General features: G+C 42.8%; 2 protein-coding genes across 2 annotated transcripts in view; one reads left to right on the plus strand and one right to left on the minus strand.

Moving 5' to 3' along the window:
* Positions 1 to 12,812, minus strand: part of LOC139340419 (anosmin-1) — a 40,299-nt gene extending 27,487 nt beyond the window's left edge. The window contains exons 1-2 of the mRNA XM_070976233.1: positions 12,555 to 12,812; positions 6,669 to 6,716 (exon numbers count right to left, since the gene is read on the minus strand). Of these exons, the coding sequence (XP_070832334.1) occupies positions 6,669 to 6,716; positions 12,555 to 12,746 (240 nt within the window). The 5' untranslated portion in view covers positions 12,747 to 12,812. The remainder of the gene's footprint in view (positions 1 to 6,668; positions 6,717 to 12,554) is intronic.
* The window catches only part of gpm6bb (glycoprotein M6Bb), a 387,662-nt gene that overhangs the window by 237,193 nt on the left and 124,210 nt on the right, over positions 1 to 26,259 (plus strand). The window lies entirely within an intron of this gene.

A 26,259-nucleotide genomic window follows, 5' to 3' on the forward strand; every position in this document is an offset into this window, starting at 1 on the left:
AGATACGAGGCTGCCGGCAACTTGCACCATTTATACTATCATAGCAACCGATAAACACTTAACTGCAAGTAATACAAGATACAGTTATCATAACAATGCTAATTGATGCAGACTCATGTTGATGCAGACTTCTTCCAATTACTCGTAGACGAGCAATGACGCACTTTCCAAATCTCCAAGTGTTTTACGGCTCTGAGAGGGACGTACACTGCGAGCGCTGCCAGTGTCATAACTCCTTCATATTTACAACCAACTAAAACACTGTAGTATTCCAGCTCTGGTGGGGTGAACTGAAATGTATACGGCCCGACGCTTTCTATTTTGTTTCTCAAACCGCCGGTGAGTAACCTAGCAGGTGGTGTCACAGACATTCTTTGAGCATCACTTTAATTATTAATTTAAATGCAGTTGAGGGTGCAGACAACAAAGAGCTGAAAAGAAATAGCTTGGCAGAAAGTGAGAAGAAAAAGAGGAGGAGCAGGAGGGGCAGTGCATGAATTATACATTTACCCCACAATCAGAGGTGCCTGCCTTATTTATGAGCATAAAGCCCACACAGCTTAGCCAGAAGTGTGCTTTTGTCTGCTGTGGAATGCAATAGCAGTTCGCTTAATACTTAATGACTCTGAAGTTTCACCCACACACTATGGTGACCCCCCCCCCTGCAAGGGCTCCTTCACTTACAGGTCCTCTTCCATCTCATGTTGTTATGTTCTGCAGCGACAAGAGTCAGAAATACAGTTGCTAGAGCCTCAGTTATCGCCTACCTCTGGGCTCAGTTTACATTTCATGACAATTAGACTCAACAGGATGCATCCATCACGCTGGGTCAGATTGGCGATAAAGAGGCCGGTCGTGATGTGGCATGGGAAAACCAAAGCCCCCTCCACTGCCACAACTGCCTGACACATGATTTACTGTATTGACTCCCACACCATCACGCTGAATAATATTATGACGACAGTCGCATGGGAGCGGAGTTGAAAACCGGATTGCGTGATAAAACACTTCCTCAACGTTGAAGCCCTTTACTCAAATTGTCCATGGACTCGATTTACAGTGACGATAAAGAGGTCACATTTTCCACGCAGAAGATGAAAAATGCATTTCTGTCATGGCGCCGTCAGTCACTGCAGATCGAGGAGATTATAAACAAGATAAAGGAGGTCGGGCCCGGCCGGCTTGTCCCTACAGTGACCACTCGAGCCGTCTCAATCCCTCCTCATCTCCCATGAAATGAGACCTGGAGATTCTGTCAATGTAGGCCAACAACATGTAGAACACGACGCGCCGTTGAGGGGAGCAAAGCCGACCTAATCCCATGCTGCAGCCACATTCCACCACTATCTCCGCTTGTTTATTGAAACACTTGAAATTCACTAATCCTACTTGCCCTCTCCAGCCTCCACTGACAGCTCCTTACGCCGGCAGTTCTTTCCAGTCTTCAACTGCAGCACATACAGATTGAGACATAATGTGTGGCCCAATAACAGTGATATAATGCGCTCTATCGGCTTGAAGCGATGATTGATCTCTCCTTTATTGTATTTCTAAAGCTGAGAACAAAGACTTCACAAAGAGAGGGCAAATCTGGCGGAGCTGAGTGGGAATTTTGGATTTATATCGATGCAGAAAACAAACAAAAGGACCAAAAAAGGCAGCTTTCTTAATCTCTGATTCATGTGCAGCCTGGAAATCTTCAGTATAAATTACTCTGCTGGAGTCGTCATCTCCGAGTCAGAGGTGAAGAGAGCTGTCGATCGCTGAGTCTTTGACACAAATTCTGCTCCTCCGTCATTCTGAAACTGTCTCACACAATCTTTGGGATTTATCTGCAGGGTGCAGCAGCTTTGAGTGAAGCTGGGATAAATTGATAAGCCCACATCTACTAAGTACATCAGCTTTAAGATTCTTACATTCTAATCTTCCCTTCCGTCAATGTGACGGTTGGCGCGATTACTTCTGTAACGACACGTTAGCCTACACCGTAAACAAAGCCGTAGGATCATTTCCTGCTTTAGCACCTCTCAGCACGTGAGGCCGGGAGGGAAAGTCAACAGAAAGGTATGCTTTTATCTATGATATTCAACCGATCCGTCCTCAGAATGAAAATAAACACTTGGATGACAGCAGATTGTCTCAGCGTGGCTGGTCATTATTGCTAAAAGAGGATTTCACAGCAGCTTTGATTACATTAATCCTTCAAGAGAATAAAATCCCTTCTGACAGGGAGAACATGTGAAACCAGGCTATCTGCGAATGGTTGATTATCTCCGGAAATAAATCGCTACTATTTAAAAGGCCCCTGTGCTCTGTAGGATCAATAAGAACACAGGTCGGTATGAGGAGGTGAGATGAAGGATTTCCTGGTGTTCATCACTCACATACTGAACAGAAAGCAGCTTTAGATGTGAGCTTTCACTGCTGAGGAAGTCTAAACTGCCTCCTCTCCTATGGCCACCTCTTTTTTTTTTTTTGCTGTGGGGGGTTTTCATTCTGTGCCACCCACCATGTGAATAATGAGCTCCACAGATAGCAGCCAATGAAGCGACCCCCCCTTTAGCCAATGAAACTTAACAACCATGTCCAGATCAGGTCCTTCCTGCTGGGACTGACCAGCCCCGCTTCACACTCCTCCGCCACCCACACGCACACAAACACTCACACTGCCTCAAACTACACAAGTGGAAGGGCATCAGAGAAGCCACAGAGATGTCTTGCTTCACACATGCTTCACAAAGTCTCAGAATTCTTCTGGATATATATATGAAATTAGAAAATCAATTAAGTCAGACTGGCGAGGAGTGTTTCTCTCTGCTTAGCAGCTACACTGACAGGCAGTCCAGACATGCTGCCCACTTGAGGATTGATTTCTAGTCCGGCTTGCTTTGAGGTGTTGGTGCTGGTAATGGAGCTAACACAGGGAGGTGAGACCAACGTCTGGCCTCAACATGACCAAAAGGTGCTTTGAAGTCTGTCTAAGCGCCTAACAATCCCAGCCATGCCCACCCATAAACCTGCACAAGCAGCAACCCACTTCATCACATCTTTTCAGTGCGCCTTAAAATATACTACCTACCGCCAAAGGAGAGATGGCCACACAAAAGACTTGTAAACTGCACCGTCACACCCTCGAAGCTTCAAGCGAAAGTGATATTTGCCCAGAAAGGCCGAAGAATGAGGCTGTGCTTCGGATTCAATATTTATAGGTGCAGCTGACCCTGAAAAGAGAACTAAAGGGAAGTTTGACCATTTTATTTTGGCGTGAGAAAAAGTGGGGGTTGGTACGGGAGGTGGGAGGCCTGACAGTGGGCTCTGAAAGACACTTCTGAATGAGACATAGTTGCATTCCAGCGATTGTTACTCAGGCAAACCGCTCAATCCAAAGCTTCAAACATGTGAAGCTGAGGGCGCCTGTCATCCAAAAGAGCAAACACTTCTTCGTCTTGTGTTGGTATGTGCGGCTCAGGGTGTGATTGGTAAGAAAAGAGCCACCTGGGACATCTGAGACATCCGTGAAAGACATGCACGGCTCAGTGCCGTCAAACGGGGATCAGACAACATTACTTTCTCAAGCTTTTCCTTCTGGAAACTCTGGATAACTAAAAAGGGCAGGGGCCTGGCTGATTCAGAGAGGTCAACACCCCCCTGCTCAGAGATGTAATATTAATGACATTTTAATTCTCCTCTGCTCATTGTTACAATTGTTACTTTCATCCTCAGGAACTATAAGCGATGGACACGTTCCAAGGACACACCGCAGGCCAACTTATCCAGGCATGATGCAAATGTCCTTTCTTCCCCTCCTTCCCTGAGAGGAGTTTGAGTAATGAAGCGCACCGCTTTGTTGCAGACCGGCATTTAGCTGCCTTAAGTCAATCCCAGCATTTGATTTTGAGCCTGGATCACACCCATGGGGGAAAGCAAACCCTGCTAATATCAGCCATGCTCTGAATGTGGAAAGCTTCTTGGCTGCTTCTGCGCCCTCTCCCATGCACACGCACAAAATCTATTTTCTTTGCACCGGCAAGAAAAGAGACACCCTGGAGTTTTTTAAACTTTCAGGGAACGCATCCAAACTACTCAAGTGGGGGAGCTCTAACAGTAGGGAGACAAAATGACAATGGCTCATAGAAAATGCCGCCGCTGTCTGTTCTCCTGGCGTCCCCCCGGCTGAATGGAGTTTGTCTGCTGGTCCAGCGGTATGGCATGATAATGACTCCCCGGCCCTCCAAATGCCACCTCGCCGTGCTCTGAAGAGCGGGGCAAGCAGGTTAATTACCATGACAATGGGGACACTGAGAGTGGGGGCCGACTCTGGACACCACATACGAGATGACCGCGATGACTTTCTCGTCACAAATGGAAACAGGAGGCTTTGATTTCCTAAAACGCAGACAGATGGACAGGGTCAGAGCATCTTTGTCTAAGCTATTAGGCAGCCCGTCCTAGCATTTTCCTCACAGGCAGGGAGCCCTCTGTTGCTCTTTAACAGAGCTCTGGGTGGACAAACCTTCTGCCCTAACGCACTCCCCGGGAGCCACTGCCTTTGTCTCTCTGTTTGAGTGTGCGCTGTTCATGAAGTGAAGAGGCTAATCAGCGGCTGTAGAGCTATTCACAGGGAACCACTGTACAGCATGGGCCCATTTGGTACAATTGTTAAGAGTGGCCACAATGGCTCCATGTTTTGACACACTGCACACGGGCGCTGAGTGTGCACTCAAGTCATTGATGTGGATATGAAGTGCGGCAATGTTTGCTACCAAAATATTGACTTCTGGCCGCAAATTAAACCTCAGCGCCGTCCCCTGGCCCGCAGCCTGAATGGCTGAACCAAAACCTGGGACACAATTAAATTAATTAAATTCAGAGAGCCCTTGAAACTATTTGGACAAGCAGAGCAGCAGAGCAGAGCAATGCAGTAATACAGCAGTAACACAAACACATCATTATTTTTAGTGGGCTTACATCAAATCCAGTCTCATTTATTTACAGCCTACAAGTAGGGTTAAGAAGTGCTAACTGACATGCTTGTTACAGCGTGGAGCTCAAGAAGTCCAGTGAAGAGTTTTTTGGACATTCGCAGAGTTTCTGCAATGTTAGCTGGTTGATTATGAAAACAGTATGCTGTGCCTGGACTCACAGCCAGCAAAAGCCTTTTTCAAACAGAAAGCTCTGCCGAATGACTGGGGAACGACTGGTGCCAAGAGCCAATGTTGGCCATCACAGTGGAAAGGAGAGAAACAAGTTTCACAGCATCATGGTGAAAACAAGGGAGGTTTGCCTTCTTAAGTGCCTACACATTAACTTTAAACTCGTCACAGAGGGTTTAAACTAATGTAAAGGACATTTTCTTTGGCACACGTTTTGTTTTAGGGACAACCAGACCAACTTAAACTGTGCTTTGCCTCGAGATGCTTAAATTACCACACCAAGTTCAATGATGGAACTTAATCATTTGAAGTAATACAACTGAACAACATCTTGAAATTTACACACAGATTATGACACACTCAGGCAGAACGTGTTGTAAACATGTGCTAATGTGGGGAAGGGAGTATAACAAGTGCAGATGCATTAGAAAGCACAAAGCACAATAGCTCCGCTGTATCCCAGACAAATGCAAATTGCCAAGGAAGCAATTTGAAATTCAAAAAAGGAATTTAGAAAATCAAACACAAAGGCTCATTTAGGCAGCTGATATCAGACACTGATTGTGATTAATATGTACCCCAAATGTAAGGCTGTGTTAAGCAAGCATGACAAAAAAAAAAAAGCAACCCCTCTGCATTTTCCTGAATTTCCATTTAATCAGCATCACTGCAGTGATTTGCCCAAACTCTCAGCATGCATTCCTCTATAAGCACAACAAAGTCTGTGGACTGTGGAAAAAACAATAAATACATACAGGCCATACGTGTAATTTGTCATCACCTGGACAATAACATACCTCCCGTATTTTATTTAGACAATGAATATGTGCTGCCTGTGTCCTATTTTGAGTCCTCATGGGTACAAGCAATAAATCCTGGTTTCACGGACCGTGTGTGAGGAGATGAGAGTCTTGGACAGCTACAGAAAGCATTGTTCAGATTTCTACTTGGAGCGGCCTCTGCTAGCGCATCATCCTTATTATTTCAGCCCCATAGTGTTCACTGTCTACAGTCTATACGGCATGTCTCAGAGGGCCTTGTCAACAGCTCCAGGAGAGTCTGATAGACTATGTCAGCGCCATCTTTTTCCGAGGAGCCTGTCAACACCAGCTTTGTATCAACCCTCTTTGGGACAGGACACAAAACACAAACAAGCCCTGCGGGAGACGTACCGTAATGCATCCGACTGAAATTCCACATGGCAAGAGTGGGAAAAACAATCACGCTTTGCTTTTCTAAATTGACAAGCATTTAACCTCTTCAAATCTTATTTCATTGTATTTCATTGGATCTCATTTACAAGAGCAAATGAGTATCAATGAAAGCAGGACTAGCTGAAGAGAAAAGAGCTTTTTTCATGACAGACTATGTCAACAGCGCCCGAAGGCTCCCTTCCTGCAGGCATGACAAAACTAGTCCTGTCGTGACTCGTGCACTTTATGTTGTATTATCCTCTGATAATGAGGCATATATGCGGCATGCCTCTTACTCATGAAAGAAGTGAAACCACACTACCTTGGAGCACTGCTTGTGATTCTGGCACCACACCAAGGATCCATTATTCTGGAAAAGAGAAGGAAAAATATCATCAGAAATGCTGTTGAAAATTCATCAAATGAATGTGCAGCTTTGACCCTCTCCCCTCCTATCACGTTACATCTTCACTCCACCTTCCTGAAGTCACTACCTTTGTGAGTAGTAATAATGCTAACAGTAGACAAATTTCAAAGGCGGTTCTTGAGTCAGCTTTGTGTGCATGTGACCTCAGCAGGAAAGCGAGGTCGTCGGCACCAGGGCCAGGGCCAACCTCTGGTCAGATGCTGCAGAGCGTGGTGACCTCAGGGCCTGTTTGATCTCTCAACAGACATCCCCAAGGCCACTGAGGTGGGAGCTGATGTCAGCACTCCTGCGCAGACTGCAGATACTGCCAATTTCCTCTAATTGCTGTGGAAGTGCCACCTTCTGCGCTCCGACGAGGCAAACATTTGGTCCTAATAGTGCTGTGCGGTTATAAACCCTCTGCGTGTAAATATGAGAGTCGTGCAGCGAAGGACCAGCGGAGGTAAATGGCTTGTGCAAGTGGTCATTTCCTGAATTCCATTAGGGCGGAGAATTATGCTGTCATCCTCTGCAAACATAATGGTGCTTGGATGGCAAGTGCAAGGCTAGTGCTTCAGAATGAAAGACCAGTTGATCAACATGAAAGAGACGAAATGTTTGAATGCGATGTGTATAAGACAAAGGCCAATGTTTTAAACAGTTGCTTTTTTACACATCTGGCAGACACAGGGCAGCATTAGCATGAATTTGGAGTCGAGTGTCTGGCCACTTGATGAATGTAAGGCCAATATTCAGTTTTCTTTTAGCTGTTCTGGGGGAAATACTTGGCTCTTTACCTGCTAAATGCACCACTGTTTTCACCAGCTAACCGCTAACTCTGTCTGTCCGCTGTTTGGTGGATACAGTCATTTTCACTGGAAACAACGCTATGAGAGTGGTGAGAGTGAAGCAAAACAGTTCATTTGCATGTTGTAAAACCAACTGGCTGAATGATGCTGAATCGCATAGAGCCAAGGGGAACTAGTCGCTTTTGTTTTCTACACTTCTGGAATTGCGATTAAAAAAAAAAAAAACCTAATGCATATATTCTCAATGGAGGCTCTGCCTTTCATTCGTGGCATCCATCCCAGTTGATGACCTGGATCGGAGCTTCACTTTTAGAAGTTCCCTGCACTTCTTAATGAAAGCAATGAAATAGTAGGATACAGCCAAACTTTAGGGGTCTGAAGGCAAAAAAGTCTGCTTAAGTTCAATGTCAAGTTCAAAGCCTGTTCTCACAATGTAATCCAGAAGAAATTTCCCATGAGACCTTAGGAGAGAACTTATCATTAAAGGGTTTAATTTGACATCCAGTACCAGTAAGTGCTTTGCTTTTAGTGTCAAGGATAATGGTCAAATGGCTTCAAAGGAATCCATGATTGTATGGTCATGTCTTAGGAGAATCTCTTTGACAAAAAACTGCAGATAAGGATGAAAAATATATGAGTCTGAGCGCCAAGGAGACTAGGAATAGTTGTTTGATTTTGGACCAAATGAAGTGGAAATGAGTGCTAACTTGGCTGAGGAGTTTGGGCTGCATCAGCAAGTTTTCAGCCCTGTAATAGAGCACCTTTAATCTTTTCGGAAGACTGTTGATTGAAATATGAATTATTCCTCACTGGTACATCGTTTTGCAGCGTATCAAATGATTAAAATCCTTGTGGAGTTTGCTAACTTCCAAAAAATGATCAATCCAACCAAGTCAAACCTCCTGGTAGCACGCTGTAAATAAAACCTTGACATTTACACTGGCAGCCGATGCACCAGGACAATTTATACAGATTGTCACAACTCTAGACCATGTCCTAAATCATCAATCCTGTTTTTGACACCTTTCTTCGCCTATCCATCAACGGCGACGGGGCCAGATCCACAGAGGAGCTAATTTTGCTGTGTGACAGCATCCTTGTAGCAGAGAAGCTCAGCAGGATGTTGCCCCAGCTGTCCAGGCCTGACCCCACCATGTCAGGGACCAACGGGGGAATAATTATAGGTCAGGACTTCATCCCTCTGACTCACCATGACATTCCTCTGCAGTCTGAACATTATGCAGTGCTGAGGACTGTCAAGGACTCCAGTGAATGAATGCTTTCCAGATATCTTCCGGAGTTACTGGGGTCAAGGAGAGCAGAGCAGACAGTGGTCTACAAATGTGTGGCTAAGGCGAACTCGCTGCTTTGTTAGTGACGCGTCATTCGAACAGAGAATTTATCACAGAGGTACATGATGCCTGTTGTCAGCTGAGAAGTTAGAGCAGGTGGCCAGGGGCGTGTTGTATTGTCTAGACAACTGAGAGGAACATGGACAAAACCCCTTTTATCTCTGAGGACAGCATTCCACCTTTAGAAAATGGAAATCCTTTGCTTCCTCTGAGCCTCTGATTTGGATTAAATGGATGTGAGTTTTCTATGATGAATTGCTTTTAAATTGTATTCAGTCTTGTCTGTATGTTTTCCAGCGCTGAACTACTTGAATATACAGCTGGGTTTATGAGACCTTGTACAAGTCTGACCCAGCTAACAGGAGACAGGACTTCAAAGGACAGACTGGTGTCTCTGTGTGTCCTTTGACAGCCTCGGGCAACACCAAAATAACTGATCCTTAAGGGCACATATGCAGCACTAAAATAAAGGGCCTCAAGATTTAGGCTTTGACTTGAGTGGGTGTGAGGGCTGTGGTCATTCTACTCATCAATTATTCACTTTATATGAATTATTTGACAGGGGCTCTGAAAGTGAGCTAATGTGTTCAGCGCACATCCAATGTTAACATAAAAGGGTGTTTCAGAAATCTCAAACAACGCTGGCGCAAAGTTGTCTCCACTTTTGGAATGAGGGCTATTTGTCAAATGAGGTAGCTCAGGGTGTAGCAGCGCTGGAGATTTACAGACAGGACTGTCATGGTTTAAAAGCATTTACAGAGAGGTGAGGCCAAGCTACATAGACCCCTATTCATCCGCTGTCTTCACTAATGAAAAACTCCACACATGAGACGAGCACTGGCTGAGGTTCGATTCCACCACACGTTATTTAATATCAAAGGCAAAAACAAGGGGACACGGAAAAACTACTTTCCAATGTTTTTCCTTCCCTTCGCTTAAAACACAAATCTCTCAAGTAAGATGCTTAGACTTTACTGTGCAGCACATTAGAAAAGAATGACTGAATTTAAAATGTTCGATTTTTATTGCTTTGAATGTAATAACAAGACCTCATGGACACACCTTGTTTTTGGCTTCACAGGTCCCCACATAAATAATCCACTACAAGGCTGATGCTTTCAGAATACATTATTGCACAGGGCTCCCAGCTCGCTCTTAATATTTTAAAGTGTCCGAGGCTAATATTTATGGTTGGGTGTTCCCCTCTGTCTATTGTACTGGGGTGACAAGTTCCCCAAATGTAGAGTAAAATGTCAATAAATCTGTATTTGGAAATACTATTACATCAATAAATCTACAGTTGCTATAAATCTGACAAGCAATGGACGACCCGTGGGTTTCCCAACTCTGCAGCTCTGTGCTTGTTTCCATTTCACACTAATTCATAATTGCCGCAATTAAAACAAAGTCTCTGATTTGTCCTATGATTCAGCCACATAAAAAGGAAGGCCGTGTGGGTGTTCACAACATCTGCAAGTGCTAAATTCTCCAAGCATCCTTCCAGTATTCACAGAATGTTCGTATTAAAAGTTGATATGAAAAACAGGGTTTTTAAATTCCAGCTGCAGAACATGTTAAGAAGACAAATTGTCTCTTGCACCATAACCAAAATAAGTAGTGGTCCATATAGATTACTAGATATTGAGTAGACATAGTAAAATATTGAGAAACAGTAGGCAAAAGTCACCACTTTGACATACAGCCCAGACATTTCATTTCCATTAAAATGGAAAGTGTTGTGTGTCTTGGTTTCCCTATCAGGTATTAAATGACCCCTGAAGGATGTCCGAGTTGAACTCAGAGGTCTGTCGTCTCAATCATGGAAGTGGAGCTCCAAGTTGCCCGCCGGCCCGTCGCTGTAATAAGATCTGCCGGAGGAATCAGATCCACCTGTAGGTTGTGCTGACTGAGCATGCTCAAGTGTTGTGGCAACAGTACATTAGAGCTTATCACATTTAGCACAATTAGGCGCTGGCGTTTAGCAGGAAGGTGACCTCGGTGGAGCAGCGTCGGTAGCTCAGTGTGTATCCTCCACATGCCTAGGAGGTGTGATGCTGGCATTTATTGGCAGGGCCAGGGGGTAGAGGGCAGGAGGGGGGGTGGAGGGAGGGGGGGCATATGTTTTTGCAGCTGACCAGACCCCCCATTTTCACATGAAAGGACTGTTGAGAACACAGTGCATAAGACAGTCCTTGCAGATTATCAACAATTGCCTTCTATTCTTAGACCAACAAGCTTGCTCCAGCAACCTTGCTTATCTCTAACCACAAAAATGCCCCTCTCTTTAGACAAATACCTCCCCTCTCATTTTCCCCTCAGTGAATAAGGCTGCCTCAGACTCTGAGGCTCTGCAGCCAATTATATAGACTATTAGGTGTTCATTAGAGGTGAGACTTCCATCACTTATTTGACTTCTTAGTCAGCTGGTGACTAATTTCATTCCCAAACTTGGCAACCGGGGGCAGCAATATACCCTTAGAGTCTCCTGCTTTGCCAAGTTATGAATTAAGAAACACTGTTTTCAATCTGTGCCCTTTGGAAGTACAGCACTGCTATTTTCTACCAGGACGTTCATTCCAGTTAACCACATTCATTCTTCACCCCAGGTGTATATTCTCCTTTAATAAAATTGATAGAATTAACTGCAGTTGGTCTCTGTGTACCATCCAGAGCCATCACACTGGATCAATAAGTGCTTTCAGAGTAAAGTTAATTGGTGACAAAGAAACAAGCCACACACTCTGTTGATTCACTGCCTAATTACAAATTTACCTTACTCCACAATGTTTCCTGACAATCAGGGATTCATTAATGCACCTTGAGAAAGACAAGCCTTGCAAATGCAAATGAAGTCAGCACAAAAGGCGGTCACCAGATAGATAGCTGGTGAAAAGGAGCAGAGGGGAGAGGGATCAGTGACCGGTCCTTTTCTCAAGAGTCCTGGGAGGGAACAGTGTGTCCGGTGAAGGGTGAAAAACAACTTCTGGCACCACATACCAAATCAGCCAAAGAATACAGCTGATTTATAGTAGCTTCAAACAAGGTCTGCATCACAGCAGCATGCCTCGTGGGGACACGAGTGTAAAACCCCACCTAAATGAATAAGAGGCAGTGGAGCACAGACTGCCTTTAGCATGAAAAGGCAGTATATAGAGTCATAAGAGGAGTTGAGTGCATCACTACTAACAGATATCTCATTTTCCAGCACATATCAAGAAATAAATAGAAACCGGCTCCACTGAAAGGCGCCCTTCATGGATCACTATCAAAAATAATGCAGTGTGTTCATTAGATTTTGAAGGGTCCCACTCTTCACACTCAGGCGACCGGTGACACAAGCTGCTGGAGGCTATGTGGCAACTTTGCATTCAACTCAAACCTTCACACAGATGCTCATATCTGCAACTGGTGCTCCTGTTCCGGCGATACAGAAGTCTAATTTCCTTGTCAGTGATAAATCCTGACAGAACAGAAAGTCTTCCAGCACCATTGGTGACCTGCTGCTGTCTGCTCACAACGGGCTCAATAGAAACAGGTTCGACAGACACACATCCATTCATTAAATCACACAGCGCCGCGTTTATTTTCTCATTTCAACACATGGCCAGAAGTTTGGCGAGTGTGCGGCCACATGCGCGTACCTGAGAGTGCTTGAAGAACGCAGAGATGCGAGTGATGTGCAGACTGAGGCATCTCGAGGCGCATCTTGCTCGGTAAATACTGGCAGTGAAGAAAGAGTCGTCCTGCTTCCTCGCGCACACACTTCCCGGACTCATTAACGCTGTAATCCACAAACACAGGGTCACACACACGCTCAGGCTCCTGGAAAACATGGTCCCGCGGCTGTGTATTTTAATCCCTCCACGGATCGGACAATACTGCGTGCGGGCTCCGCCGGAGAAACTAAAGAAACTTCAATTATACACTGGGGAGGAGTCACGGGCTCACGTGCGCTGCGATTGGACGCTCGCGCGGTGACTGACAGGCGCGAGGAGCGTTAAAGCAGGTAGACTGCTGCATAGAGCCGCACGCTGTTCGCACAGCGCGAGCAGGTTGATCGGAGAGCAGGCCCACAAGCAGGAGGAAACGGGTGTATGAATGGAAATCAGTGTATAATCAGAGTTTGGAGAGCAATCTTAACGTGTGATGGAACGAGGGTACAAATAGAAGCTGATAAGAGATTCTTATGTTAATTACATTTTAATCTGCATAAGATCACTCCAGCACCTTGCTGTGTAGTACACAATTTACACTTATAATGTGCAGTGATTCATTAATGGGCACATTATCCACTGTCTCTATTAGTCTATTAGTCTCTATTCTCAGACTTGTGCTATTCTGTTGTCACCCATACATATAACCAAGAGGGGGAAGATGAGCGATCTGTTTACATTCTGTAGAGAATGTGAGTAAGTAAGTAAGTAAGTAAGTAAACTTACAAGTAAAGGATACAGCAGCACAATCAAGGAAGTACTGCAGCAATTTAGTATTTCAAGAATTTCACATCCATAAAGGGGAACTCACAAGAGGCAGGTTAAAGGATGAATGGTCAGAATCAAAGCAGCAGAGGCCAAGATGTCCTCATCTTAAGCTCAATACATTGTGGACATCCTACATTTCCCATTATGCAACATGATGGCATCTTTAATTACCCCCCAGCCTCCCAAATGCCCACTCCATACATCCAATTTGTAACACAGGCTTTCTGATACAAAATTAAAGTCCAGTCAGAGATAACCTTTCATGATGTCATCAGGGTCTTTTTTTTTTTTTGTTTGTTTTTTTTTGTTTTGTTCAAACTTAAGAAAGCTTCCCTCACAGCCACAGAAGATTGCTTCCTTCCTCCCTCCCTTGCTTTCATTTATTCATTCATCATTTGGTAGCGTACCAGCTCTTGCCTTTTACCAAAATGCCCCAACAATATACCCAAACATCATGCACAATGGAAATCCAGGTACACACCTGTCCAAGTATGAGCAGGAGGCTTAGACCCACAGCCATTTACTGATGACACAATTCATCAGAAATGTGGAGAAGCCAGCTTTTCTGTATCAAACTCCCACATATGGCCTTGGTGGAGCTTGCCAACATCCCAGGGAAGCCCTTTCCTTTAGCTCTCACCTCCCAGTTTAACAGTAGCTTGGAAAAACAATTCTACTTGGAAAACTATTAAAACCATCCTTCCTAAATTCCTCAAGATGGACTCCCAACTTCTGGCATCATTTCATAGCCTCAGGTATGGAGAAAATATGACATGTAGGAAAAGCTTGAAATCCTTGCTATTTATTGGTGTTAAAGAGTCAGTATTTAATTAGAAAGATCCCTCAAGGGGTTTACAAGACACTCCTGCTTTTGTCAGCTCATGGAGTACTTCCCTGAACCCCATTACAGCAGCAGCATAATGAACTTTTATAGGTGTTGCTCTTAAACTGTGCGCAGAGTGGGAGTGAACACACACTCACACACACCATCATTAGGTTTGGCTAAAGTCGCCATCTTGCTGGGGGCCAGTTGCAGACTGTGCCAAAGAGATCAACCCTTGCCCCTCAGCTGAAACGGTAATATGCCCATATTAGCACATCCTGAACAGCATAAAGCGTTTCTACGACGGGGATCATGAAATCAAACTAACGATTCCCATCAGACACATATTCCCATGTCAGTCACGAATACGCAGCATCCTGCCCGGTGAGAGTAAGCAGACCACTGGAACAAGAGAAATGGCCTGTTATAGCCACGTGAAAGCCTGGCTGTGCATCACACAAATCATCTCACAGCTCCCTAACGATAAGATGGATCAGCGTTCGTTTCCCTGGTGGTCTCAGACATACAATGTAACTTTGGGTGAGAGATCCCTTGCTACTCTTAAAACATTTAAACGCGGATGTCTGTGTACCTTAAAAACAGTATAATGGCTTAATTTGTTGGCTTATTACAGCCATGTGTGGTGGGGGGTTTTATAGTGTGCAGTGAAGGAAACACACTGTCTGTGTGCGGTCCTGATGTCTCCTGCAGCCTGTGGGACATGCATCCCTCTGACGCCATGCTTTCATTGACTGGGAAAAGCCTCTGCCAATTGTTAAATCAGACTATAAAGATATCTAAAGAAGACGTGCTCATCTGACTGGATTTCATCTCTAACTCACGTCACTGCGCTAATTCACACCTTTATTTACAGTGAGTCGCCATTAACAACATGTGTTTACCTATGTAAATAGTCCTGCGTGTACATAAACTGACTCATTATCCAATAAAACATGTGCGTAACAAAGCATACGGTTCTCAGATTGGCACACCCAGTCTCTTTGACTTCATGTGACGGGTTTTTGAAGATATATTGTTCACATCTGCAGACAATAACTGATATTTGAACAACAAATGAGTGGATCAACGCTGTTTTTTAAATTATATTATAACGTTTAGCCTAATTTTGAAGCTCACTTTGTCCCTTCTTGCAAAATGACATCAGCAACATCAGTGTATAGCAGCACACCGTGAACTGATAGTATATACTATTTTTTGTTTACATGCAGTCATCGTCTATATGTGGGGGGCTGCAGCCAAAAAGCTGGAAAAACATGCGATTCTCTCACATGATGTGACAAAAGGCATCTCAGAAGACAACACCCCAGTATCGGTTTTCAGCCTGCATACTCCTGAGAAAGAAGGTGTGTGTGGCGATCAAACACTTGAGCATCTTTGATCCTTAAAGGTGCAGGTGGACTCATGGTTCACAGCTTTGATGGGAGGCCACCCGGATCAGAGGAGAGAGCTTTTGTTGCGAACAATAGCAAACAAAAGAGAAGATTAGTTCAGACGGAGGCGGGCTTCCCACACAGATTGTTTATGTATTATGAACTGGGAGTACGGTAATAATGTGGATGTCAGAATCAATTTCTATAAAAATTTGGTGTGCTTCTAAATTAAATAGAACAAAACAGGTATTAACAGGCCAACAGTACATTAAGAAAGGGCTCACAGAATAAACAGGTACACGGATATTTCAAACTGTGTTGCACAGGTAAGATTTTATAGTAGTGTTTTCACAGGTTTATCACAGGACAGGACAGGTTGATACCCGCTGATAGACGAGACAGAAAGTTCAAAGATCTCCCATTTGATGACTGAAAACAGTGAGTGTATAATTCCACCATACCTGACATTATCACTGCTTAATCTGCAGAGGCTGTGACTTAATGTGAATTAAATTTCCTGAGTGATATTAATACTGAGAAAATGGCTTCAGGCAAATTGGCAGCCAACGTTAAATTAAAAAAAAAAAAAGGTCTATCTCTAAGAACAAGCTACAACAATGACATCATTGCAACAGATATCTTCTACAATATCATCCACCAGGTAGAGGCGGAAAAACACTGAAATCTTGCCTAAACACTCACAGGAGCAGCGTTTGATTAAACACCTTTCATCACATGCCAAGTTGAGAAATCGCTATTCTTTCCTTTTGTTCCTTTTTACCAAGTCAAATAACGTGCTACGGCAAGACAGAGCTTCAGTAGCAGGCTTCAAATGAAGGCAATATATTAAAAAGTTCAGTCAGCGTCTGTCTGTTATATTCCTGTCATTTCATTTGAGATAACTGGGGCAAGGGCATTTGCATTGTGTGCATGTTCATTATTCCTTTCCATTAGCAGTTTTTTTTTCTTGGTTTACAGGGTATTGATATGTAAGCCACAGGGAGGATAGTTTAAAAGAAATGCTGAGTGCATCTCTGCAGATGATTTACATTATTCTTCATAGTTTGGATTTGGCTGTGCTCTGTGATGCTGCTCTTTGGAGTCATGCCCTCGTGCATGCGATGCCTGAGCACTGCTGTCCTCTCAGGTGAACCGTGAGTGGATGGTTCTGCCTTGGAGTTAATGACATATAGTATGTGGAAAATCTCTAAATAGGCTGTCTCACTGATAAAAAACCCTTCAGCTCTACAGTCCCTCTTTTGTCAATTCATATTTTCTAGTCTATTCACTCCTAGTGTGAGAAAGAATTTCTAACATTCCCTGTGAAAATATTTGTCTTCTATACAAGGATGGAAAACCTGACTTGGCTTGGAGGACTTCAACATAGATGTCCTGCATGAAATATTATTTTCTTCTTTCACTACATCCTCCAACAATGCAGCGTTGTGCAATGGCGGAGAGGTGATAGTCCAGTACAAGCTGTTATTCACATATAAGCCACCCACTCAGAGGTAAAATCGCATTTCTGTGTCAGCTTGGACAGTGATGGTTGACTGACAGCTGAGTATCCCTCAGTGGTTGTTAGCAGATAAAAATAAACGCACCCTTTTACCAAGTGTGCTGGTGTTTATTTTCAGATTGGATATAATAGACAAAGAGGAGATGGGAGGGGAGTGAGAAGTGAAACAGCACTGATTTAAACTCACCCATTCACAGTATCAAGACAGAAAACGTGTTATCCAAACGAGCATGAGCTTGGTTAATTAATAGCTCGTGTACCATTTTGTACCACTAGATGGCAATGTGTCCACAGACAAATCTTCAGTCCAGACAAGCGCTTTGACACCTCTCCCTCTCTCTTTCTCTCTCTGCTTTTCTCATATTATTTTCCAGGAGATGATCCAGCATTAATACCCAACAATGGGGAATTTATCAGGAGGATTTTGTTCTCTCGTCTGAGGCAAACAATTATCAGATATGATGGAAAAAGAACACATTTTGAAACTCAATGTAATCTCTCTTTCCCTGCGTCTGTCACGCACATACATGCACAGACATTGACACAGTCAAAGCACTTTACACACACAGACACACACACAGCTCTTACATAGTGAAGCAGGATTTATCCATGTTTTATAACCTAATTTGGTAGGGAAATGTTAACAGGTGGTAATGTTATCTGAATCTTTTCATTTTACATGTCGGATCATGAGGTGCCTGACATCTCCATGTGAATGACTTTTATCGAGAAGTGTGATAACACTGTTTGTTCTTTCCTGCCTGTTATACAATCCCATGGCTCACAGCCACATGTAAATCTCCATGCTTCTTTTTTTCATCACCATTTATTTCAAGGGGGGAACAAGGAGAACCATGACAGCCTGTTCAAATGTCATCTCCTGAACTTGGAGGTCAGGAGAGTGATTAGGTAGAGTGACATGCCACAACGTTGTATTGGATGTCTAGCTGAGTGGAGGCCCATTACGCAGCATTATGTTGCTATGACAAAGCAGGAGGCTGAAATCAGTGATCCACTGCAAAGCAGATATGCCCATCCCCCAGCCTCGAAGCTAACAATACAATGTCACTGGGAGATCACAGCTCCTGTGAGATTCTCCTGGCTACAAATCATACAGCAGGAATGCTCTAAAACACCCTCGGGCTGTACACTGAAATAACCCCACCCTATATTGTCAGCAAAGCTCACCAGACTGGTTTCTATAGGTGTATTTTCAAAATGCAGTCAAAGAGATACTCAGCTGTAACGTCACATAAACAAATAGGGGTAGACATTTTTGAGCTGACCCTTGCATGGTCCATTTGACTTCCCGATAAAAAGTAAGGCACATTAGTGTAATGCATCAAAGTGGATGGTTTGCAGTAAAACAGGGAGATGATTTTAGATTTTGGGGGGCATAAAGGATGACACCTCCGCCATCATGCCATCTAATTAAAGTACTAACTGAATACATTGCAACACCTTGCAGGACTATTTTCAATAATGCATATCATCTCAAGACTGCAACTCACACAATGGTCTCCATGGAAACCCAACCAAGATGTTTCCAACCATCTAACTTCAACATCAGCATGAACCATTTATAACACACTGTCTGGATATGTCCGAATTGAATGATGTAAAAGACGGATTTCTGAGGATAGTTTGTAGTTTAGTCCAAATCATATAACAGGCTCAAAAAAGTGATCTGGCTTTTCTATGTGCATAAATGTGTTAACATTACTGATGATAGGAATAGTTTTATTTGCCTTCTTTCTGACAGTTAGATGAAAAAAATTGATACCACTGTAAGCAAATATGGCCAGCAGCCACTTAGCTTAGCTTAGCAACAAGACTGGAAACAGGGGCAAACAGCTAGCCAAGCTCTGTCCAAAGGGAACAAAATCAGCCTAGCAGCACCTCTAACGCTCACAATTTAACATGTTATGTCTTGTTTAATATGTACAAAAACTCAAGTGTATGAATGTCAGTTCACAGTTTTACAGGTCTATTTCTTGGCAAGAAGTGGCTGTCAGGCAGCCAATGTTTTATACGGATTAAACAAACAAGATAAAAAAAAGTTCATAAATGAGCTTTGGAAGTGCTTGTGTGCTTTGCTACCTTTAGACAGAGTTAGGCTAGTTGTTTCTTCCAGTATTCACTCCAAGCTAAATGGTACTGCATACATACTGTATTTACCGTTCATATGTAAAAGTGGTATCAATCTTCTCATCTAACTCTCTGCAAGGAAGCAAATATCCCAAAATAAACATACTGTGATACACACTCCAGTTAATGTCCATCCATGGGCCTTTTCATTTATAGCATTTTAGCATCTAATAACTAGTGAAAATTACTGATCAACTGAACAATTCAAAGCTTGACAGGGGTTTACAAAAACTGTATAATCAAAGGCTTTAAATGTCACTGTAATTTAAAAAAGCATTGTAAAGTCAGCTGCCATTATGCTGGAGGGGGAGGAAAAGGAAGGCGAGTCTGTTAGATGCCCAGGTCACCAACCTTTGACCTCTGTCCTCGACCCTTGAATCTCTGACATCTGTCTGCTTTTCCCGCCTTCTCTCCCTCCCCCTGTTCTTTCAAAGGAATTTGACTATGGCTGGGGGGGACTTCCAAAGGTGGCATGTTTTTTAAACACTCAGAAAATGATCGTCATTTGCTGAACAAGTGTAAAATATAAACAGGATGTTTGCAGCAGCTCACATACTGTATAGTTTACCAGAGCTCTACTTTCCACTCCAACTGCTACATCTACTTTTCTTTGCTAATGTGAAAACAAAGCATTTGCAACCAAAACAGAGATTTTTATTTTCTTTTATTCTGCCTTGGTGTGTCTGGAATAGGTCTGTAGGCTATGACATAACAGTATAGGCAACCACAGAGAGCCTTCTGCATGTTTAGCCAGTGTAGATGGTTGCAGAGGGGGAGGGGAGGAAAACAGTGGGGGTGGTGTTGTACAGTGAGTACACAAGGCTTGCTTCTTCTCTCTAATGCCACAAGCCCATATTGCATACACAAACACACATGCACACACTCACATGCACACACACAAATGGTGAAGCCTTTTCCTCCAGACTAGCTCTGATGGCCTGGCCCCCATGCTCCTGTTCTCTTTATAATGTAAATAAAGGAGCAGGGTTTAGGGAACTAAATCCATTACGTCAATGGACACCAGCGCGCAGTGAGGAATAGATACCCAACTGGATATTCCCCCTGCTACAGACTGAGCTTTCCACACACTTCCCCGGCCTGATAACGACACAACAAGAGTCGTGTGACTCACGGCACCCTTCCCCCACCCATACATATTACCATTGCGCCTCAGTGCTGTCTAGAAAGGTCATGTGACCCTCATCAGCTTCCCGGGTTGGGGGATGGGAGGCAGATTGAACCTGTTCTTTGTTAGGAGGTCAGCCCCAGCTCTATGGCAGGAAGCGTTCCTACCATACAGCATGTAATAGAAGTGCAGAAGGCAGTGTGGAGGGTTTGGAGGCGTCTGACTTGTGTTTTTCAGCATTCACGCAGCAGAGAGAGGGCAGGCATGGCTTACACAGCGCAGCGCTCAGACTTGCTTGACAAATGTAGACCCTGTGGTTTTAATATGGCATGAGCCTGATGTAACAGAAAGAAAACGAAGTGAACCACTTCTAGTCGAGGTCTCTGTTTTTATTAGCATGGGCTCGAATGTGTGGATACAGTTACTGTAAGCATGGTGTTAAAACTGCTGTGTGTGTGGGGAGAGGTAGCTTGAGGGTTTATGCTGGAGGAGAAAAAAAATCAAGCAGGAATATTTGGTTATTTAATAAATTAAAGCAAACATAGAGAGGCAGTGTTCCATCAACCAGCTACAAAGCTACAAAGGACTCATAATTTGAGTCAATTTCTCTATTATTTGCAGATGATGTCCTTCTGGCGTCTGATGACTGTAACCTCAGGCAGTTTGCAGTGTGACAGGGTTGGGATGCTGAGTCTACTGACTGAAACAACGAGACTGAAAACTAGTCTTTTATGTGCAACCCAGATGCCAAAAAAAGTTGGGACGTTTTTGGACAGAACCTCTCTGCTATCCTTGCTTTTGAACAACTGAGCCTTTTCAGGATGCCCCTGTTACCGATGAACCTGTTTACCTGTGGTATGTTCCTAACAGATGTTTTTGGAACATTCCACATTTTTCCCAGTCTTTTGTTGCTTCTGTCCCAACCAAAAGTGAATGTTGATTTCACCAAACCCTAATCAGTGAAGTAACATACATAACTAATATACTTATTTTACCTAAGCTTTATTTTGAAAGTGTAACCAGTCCTTGCTAACCTGACATTGTATATCTATTACTGGTAACTTAACCGTGGAACCCTGCATGTTGAAAAAAAAATTACACTAGAGGTGTACCCAGAGCCTTAAAAGGTGACACCGAGGACGGTGTTTTACGGAAGCTCATCATGCTTCTTTGTCAGTGACACTTTCACAAGTGGTGACTCAGTACTGACCTTCAGATCAGACACACTCATAATAATAATGATGATAATTTATGTCAACGTTTGCTAATATCCATTACATCTGTGCAAATATCTTGTTCACTCTTACTGTTCTTATGTATGTTTGTGCTGGTACATATTTTGTACCATGCAATAGTACAAAAATGCTGTATTTTATTATCCATATCTTACTCATGTGCAGGGGCATTGCTAGGGTCTCTTGGGGCTCCAAGCAAGAAATCCCTGGGGCCCCCAACCCACCCGTGTATGCCGCAAAAATTTGGTTTTTGCACGCATAAATGCACAATTTCCGGGACATTTAAGATGAATACTGAAAAAATAGATTAGTGGTTCTCAAAGTGAGGTCCACGGACCAACAGAGGTCCCTGAAAGCCCAGGCCTATCAAAAATCGTTGTTGTAAATAAGTGGCTGGGGCCCCCATAGTGGCTGGGAGCTCCAAGCGACTACCAGGCTTGCCTGTCCGCACGCCCCACCCCTGCGAATGTGCAATTCAAAATTTTCTATTGTGAAATTGAGTCATCCTTCTCAAGGAAATATTGCTATTTATATACTCTTATATATAATATATAATGTACATATATATAGTTGTTTTTATTGTGTATCCTTTGTTATTATCTATTTGTTCTTTTTCAACATCTCTTTTTGTTCTTGCTCTCGTAACAACTTCATTTCCCCAGTGTGTGATCAATAGAATTCTATTGTATCTGTTCTTATCTTAATTGGTATTCATCTGTTTATTAGTCACCTTGTGTTCCAGTCACTTCATGAATACTAGCTGCAAACACTGCGAATGTATTTAACAAGGCTAAATTCTAAACGACAGATCACATTTTCACTATTATTCAACATCCAATCCAGGTCGAGACTTTTTGCACCGCTATCTTGCAGTTCAACCATTGTAAAAAACTGCAGTTGTGAGATGTATGAAAGGATAAAATTTCTTAGTTGTCATTTTCTGGAAATGAGATCTCTCAATTTCTCACTGACATCTATATAACAATTTACTGTCAAGAAAGGGCTCTGAAACTGTTTTTTTGGCATGCTGGAGAGCTGAGCTAATACAGCCATTTATCTGCTTTCATCAAATATGGATTGCTCTGGGGGACAGCTCTGAGTGGACTGTCTTTGTAGCATATAGTCCTACAACATCTGCACATCAGAGACTGACGGAAAACTGCATGTCCTCTGTGAATTGTGAGCGTGTTTATTTTCTTTCATTCAGAATGTAATGGCTGAAAGTGGCTTGATGTAAGTGCCTCATGTGACCATTCTGGTCCACATAAAAATGTAGACAGAACAAAATATGACAACAGTGCCCTGCAATGAGCAAAGCCTTGAAGTGCACCAACAATTTTATCCTACCTGCTGTAGTTTATTCCTCAGTGCCACAGACCCACATTGAGTAATAAAACAACATCTCTAGGCCATATTGTTGCTCAGGGTGATATGTACCTTCATTATGATGAACACGGCCCCGCAGTTTACTTGAGTTATGCCTCCATACATCACCTTGGTGCTATAAATACCCAGCAGAGCATCAAATTTACATTAATCCACAGCTGAAAATCATCTCCAATAAATACACTGAATACTCGTGGTTGAGGAGTGTTTGCTAAATAAGCTGTACTAGGAAAATAAACATAAAAAAGTCAATATTTTTTTGACCCACTTTATAAATGTAGATCTTCAGTTGGAATCGAAGGGCCAAAGACAAGGTAAGGAAGCTGGCAAGAATTAGATAAAGAAATAATAATTCATGGGATAGAATAAGACACAGCAGGGGCCTTAACAATTAAGTTCTAGGACACAAGTAGAACATGTAAACACCGCTAAGCAGTACTTGCTTGGTCTTGATCACAGACACAGTGTCCGTCTGAGTGTGGCTTGGGCCACATATTTCTGTCTGAACCTGAGCCAAATGTAAGAGATTAGCCCAACCCAAACCCGACAGGCATTCTGTCCAAACCCGATCTGAGCCTGATGCAGTTAATGTAAACTGAAACACTGAGTTTATCAAGCAATTGTTGTTACCATGGTTACAGCTTACCTGTTTACTCTGATTACACATGTGGGCACCTTCTAAAGGACTATCAAAAGGTATCGTTTTGTGTGGGCTAATGGCAGATTGTTTTACATACATTACAGAGTGTCATCAGCAGGTATAGTAACATTTGAGTCTTACCACTGGTGATACACCGTCTCAAGTGGGCCAGCCCAGCTGACCTGCCCGAAACCAACCCGAACCCACATATCATTGGTCCAGCTGTGTGGGGCCTCACAGGATCGGGCTGGGTATCCACCTCCTTGTCTCCATGGGCGCCATCTTATATTTGGTGGGTGGTTGCTAGAATTGCCTCCTGGTCAAGAGATGCTGGTGGACTTTCAAAGACCAAAGCAGTAAACATTAAAAGCTTTTCAAAACACATTCCATACTTACATGTTTTCCTTGACAACATGGCTGACTGGCTACTATTCTAACCAAACTATCTTTACTGGGGATCTAGCACACTGTCCCTAGGCACCAATACTACTCCTTCTTTGGCCTCTGCGCCAGCGCCCACTGTGGCTGGAGGCATTATGTTTTCAGGTTGTCTGCCCATCCATCTATTTGTCTGTCCATCCGTCCCATTCACATGAATGCAATATACTGGTAATGCCTTAGGGGAATTTCTCCCAATTTGGCAATATGTGCATGAAGCATCCACATTTTACTATTCTATTTGCAAATATACAATGTGCATGCTGTATAACAGAAAAATATAAGACTGTAATTGAATATGCATGTAAAGATTGTAACAATAAACAATATCTCAGTGGGAAATGTGTGTTTTACATTAACCCAAAATTCTAAATGACCTCCTTGATTTCTAGGCATTTTTGCTTAATACCAGCCAGTCCCACATGTAGCAGCTTAGACATATACTGTATCTGTGACCTGTAGAGACATAACAGCCCGAGGAAGAATTAGATAATGACTGTGGCCCAAGATATAAGTTAAAGGGTGATCCTCTGTTCACAGAGAGAGTTTATTGGCTGTTAACTTACTTCCTCAAATGAAAAATCACTGTAATAATCCTGTCATATTCCAATGGGAACTTCCTTTGCTGTGCTACTCATTACTGACCTCAATGATCTCATCACATCTTCAAATATTTCTTATCTCCTTTAGTATAAAGGTGAGATAGTAATATCATTTAAGTCCCACATGCTCAGCTTTTTATACCTCATACCATAAGGCTGCAGGCATTATGGTTTTAGGTTGTCCATCCATACGTCTGTCTTGAGGGACCTCCTCGAGGGAATTTCTTCAAATTTGGCAAAAATGATCACCTGTCTCAAGGATGAACTGATTAGATTTTGATGGTCAACGATCAAAGATCACTGCGACCAAACAAAATACATTTTGGGTATAATTCATACCCTAATTATGCTAAACATTCAGACAACTGTCTCATAGGTAAAAAATATTACATTTTAAAAGACTTTTCTGGCCAATATTTAACGCCATAACTCAGAAACAGAAGGGGAGATCGTGATCATATTTCACATTTGGTCAGATGCTGAAATGGTGACACTAATCTTGAAAAATAGTCTCTAAATGACGACAGTATGTTTCTCACTGGACAATATTCACTGGAATCATACATGCCAATATAGTAATAAGCATCTTGTCAAAAAAAGACACTTAATAGCTTTTATTAAATTCCATCAAAGTCTTCACAACATATCTGAGTCTGGACAGACATGGATATAATCTGCAACTTGGCTAGTTGGCAGAGGCATATACAATCGTGAGGCAGTAATTCTAGTTTTAGTTTTGCTGTCATGTATTGATAATCATAGGCTTTCTTTTTAGGTTTCCCTATAGTCTAATGTTGCAGTTTCTAATTTTCAAATTGTACATTATAATCAGGGCTTCAGCCATGATTTTAGAAAAACTGAGGTCACGGACACAACCCACACCCCTCTTGGAAATTTTATAACAGATGCTAAAAAAAAGTCTCTGAAATAGATTGTTAATGTTCTATCTACTCTGTTAGCTTTTAAATAATTTTAAATGTTTTCTCTCAACAAGGAGGTCTTAACACTTCTCCACATTGCCAGGAAAAAAGAATAGACCAGGCAAATCCTATATTTCTTTGTTTGTGCTCGCTGAAAGTAGTTGAAATTAAGCATTCTGAGCCTAAAAACATCCAAATCAGTCTGTAAAATACAAATCATGATGTACAGTCTGTAATGAAGAATATTAACTCTTCCTTCCTGGTTAACAAAGCCACTAAATTGTGGGAAAAATACAGCAGACATGACCTCAGTATCCCTGTCAGCAGCTATGGCCCTATTTACAATTAGGTACTATGCTGTCATCTTTTACCTGCCTAACTAGATTTTCAAACCTTTTTTTCTTGGACACATAATTATAGGCGCACATATTTGTTCTCCATTGCTATGCAACATAAAGTACACAGTACAATACAATGCAACTGAAACTGGAGCAGTTGTGGCTTCAGCACGGAATATATCATGCGCACGTACTGCCGTATGTACGGTAACCAAAGGAATGTGTCACACCAGTGTAGAGCCGTAATGATGTCAACTTGTTATTTACTTTCCAAATCTGAATGACTGAGCAAGGCGAAA

This window comes from Chaetodon trifascialis, chromosome 12, assembly GCF_039877785.1.
Source record: "Chaetodon trifascialis isolate fChaTrf1 chromosome 12, fChaTrf1.hap1, whole genome shotgun sequence".
Taxonomy (NCBI): Eukaryota; Metazoa; Chordata; class Actinopteri; order Chaetodontiformes; family Chaetodontidae; genus Chaetodon; species Chaetodon trifascialis.